The 1,599-nt window shown below is 49.8% G+C and overlaps 1 protein-coding gene across 2 annotated transcripts in view; it reads right to left on the reverse strand.

The window, feature by feature from the left end:
- Window positions 1-827, reverse strand: part of crlf3 (cytokine receptor-like factor 3) — a gene marked incomplete at its 3' end in the record, with an annotated part of 5,932 nt that extends 5,105 nt beyond the window's left edge. Inside the window, 2 exon segments of one of the 2 annotated variants that reach the window (XM_017405314.3) lie at window positions 54-202; window positions 433-827. In XM_017405314.3, coding sequence (XP_017260803.2) covers window positions 54-170 — 117 coding nt within the window. 2 annotated transcript variants of the gene reach the window in all.
- Between the last annotated feature and the right edge of the window lie 772 nt (window positions 828-1,599).

A 1,599-nucleotide genomic window follows, 5' to 3' on the forward strand; every position in this document is an offset into this window, starting at 1 on the left:
CCCCCTCCCCCTCCCCTCCTCCCCTCCCCCGGGGGGCGTGCATCAGAACCCACCTGTTTGCGGGCCTGGTTGAGGCCGTGCAGGCGCTGCTGCAGCTCGCTGCGGTAGTTCTGGGCCGCCTCGATGCTCTCCTTCGCCTCCTGCAGCAGCGAGTCCACCTCCGCAGACATCGTCCTCCTCTCTGCGTTATAACTCTGCAGAGCTACAGAAAACACTCATTCATTTTCAAAGCTCAGTCACTACGATAACGCAGCCGGACTTATTATTAATTACAGAGAATCAGCTGCAGCTTCAGTTTTTGTTTGTCTCTTTGCTGTCGACCTGCAGAGCGTCAGTCTTTAAGTGTGGCAACAACAAAAACCACTTCCTGCTGAAAACCGGCGAGTCGGTTCGAAACAACAACGACTTTCTGCACAGCAGCAGCACCTTTACCTCCAACTTCACCCAGGAATCTGCTCCAGCTGCTCCTTTAGTCACGTCACTAACCTTCCTGCTGCCTTCAGATAATTATCAAAGGTCACTGGAGTTAATGTCAAACAGAAAATGAGAAAACTGGAACAAAGAAACGTCAACAACAGCTTCATAAAGGTTTAAAAACAAAATAAGTGAACTTCTGTTCTGCAGTCGGTCCACAGAGGTCCTGTCGTTGGTTTGGACTCCCTGAGGATCGGATCCAAAATGTAACAAAGGCAGCCAACCCTGACCCAGAAGAAACTTCTAAACAAGAAGGACGTAAAATCAAGTTATTCTCCTCAAACTGAAGACTTGAACCTTCACCATCAGATCCCTGATTTCATCTGCAGGTTTCCATGGAAACAAGGAGCTGAAGCCTTCAGAGCTGTGAAGTGATGGAAAACCTCAGGTGTTTCAGGCTCCTCCTCCTCAGAGCTGCGAGCAGTGCCTCGGGCCAGCGCTCCGCTGCGGGCGCTCCGCTTCCTGTAAAGCATCTAAAGAGGAAGTCACCAGCAGGTCTGAGCGGGACGGCAGCTGGTCTAACATTACAGGAACTCAGAAGAACCCAGAACCAGCAGCCACGACTCATCGTGACTCAGCAACGAGACCAAGGCCCGCTATCTGCTGAAACATCAGCTGAAACATCTGCTGAAACATCTGCTGAAACAGCTGCTGAAACATCTGCTGAAACAGCTGCTTTCAGGTGTGAGTTTCAGAGACGGAACCTGCAGAACGACCCAGCTGCTCAGCTGACGGTTCTGCTGTAATCAGGCAGTATTTCTTCAGATCTGGCAGAAAATGTCAAATTTCTTCAACTTTATTTGTTTGATCAAAGAGAAACGTTGACTTCTGATCTGCAGAACAACTGATCTGGGATCTGTTTACAGAACTAATGGAGTTTTCTGCTGGATTAGAGAGGAAGAACCGTCTCTGAGGCTGGATTAAGGAAGCAGCAAACACACGACCGGATCAACAAGGTTCCATCTTTGGATCAGAACCACTCGGGTCCAGAAGGACAGAAGAACTGCTAACATTAGATCCAACTGCTGAGGTTCTGGATGTTTGTGCTGCTTTAGGACAAAGAAACAAGGAACTGCAGGTCTACAAGGGTCCGGGTCGGGTCAGGGTCCAGGGTGGGTCAGGGTC

This window comes from Kryptolebias marmoratus, unplaced genomic scaffold (genome assembly GCF_001649575.2).
Source record: "Kryptolebias marmoratus isolate JLee-2015 unplaced genomic scaffold, ASM164957v2 Scaffold234, whole genome shotgun sequence".
In the NCBI taxonomy this organism is placed as follows: Eukaryota; Metazoa; Chordata; class Actinopteri; order Cyprinodontiformes; family Rivulidae; genus Kryptolebias; species Kryptolebias marmoratus.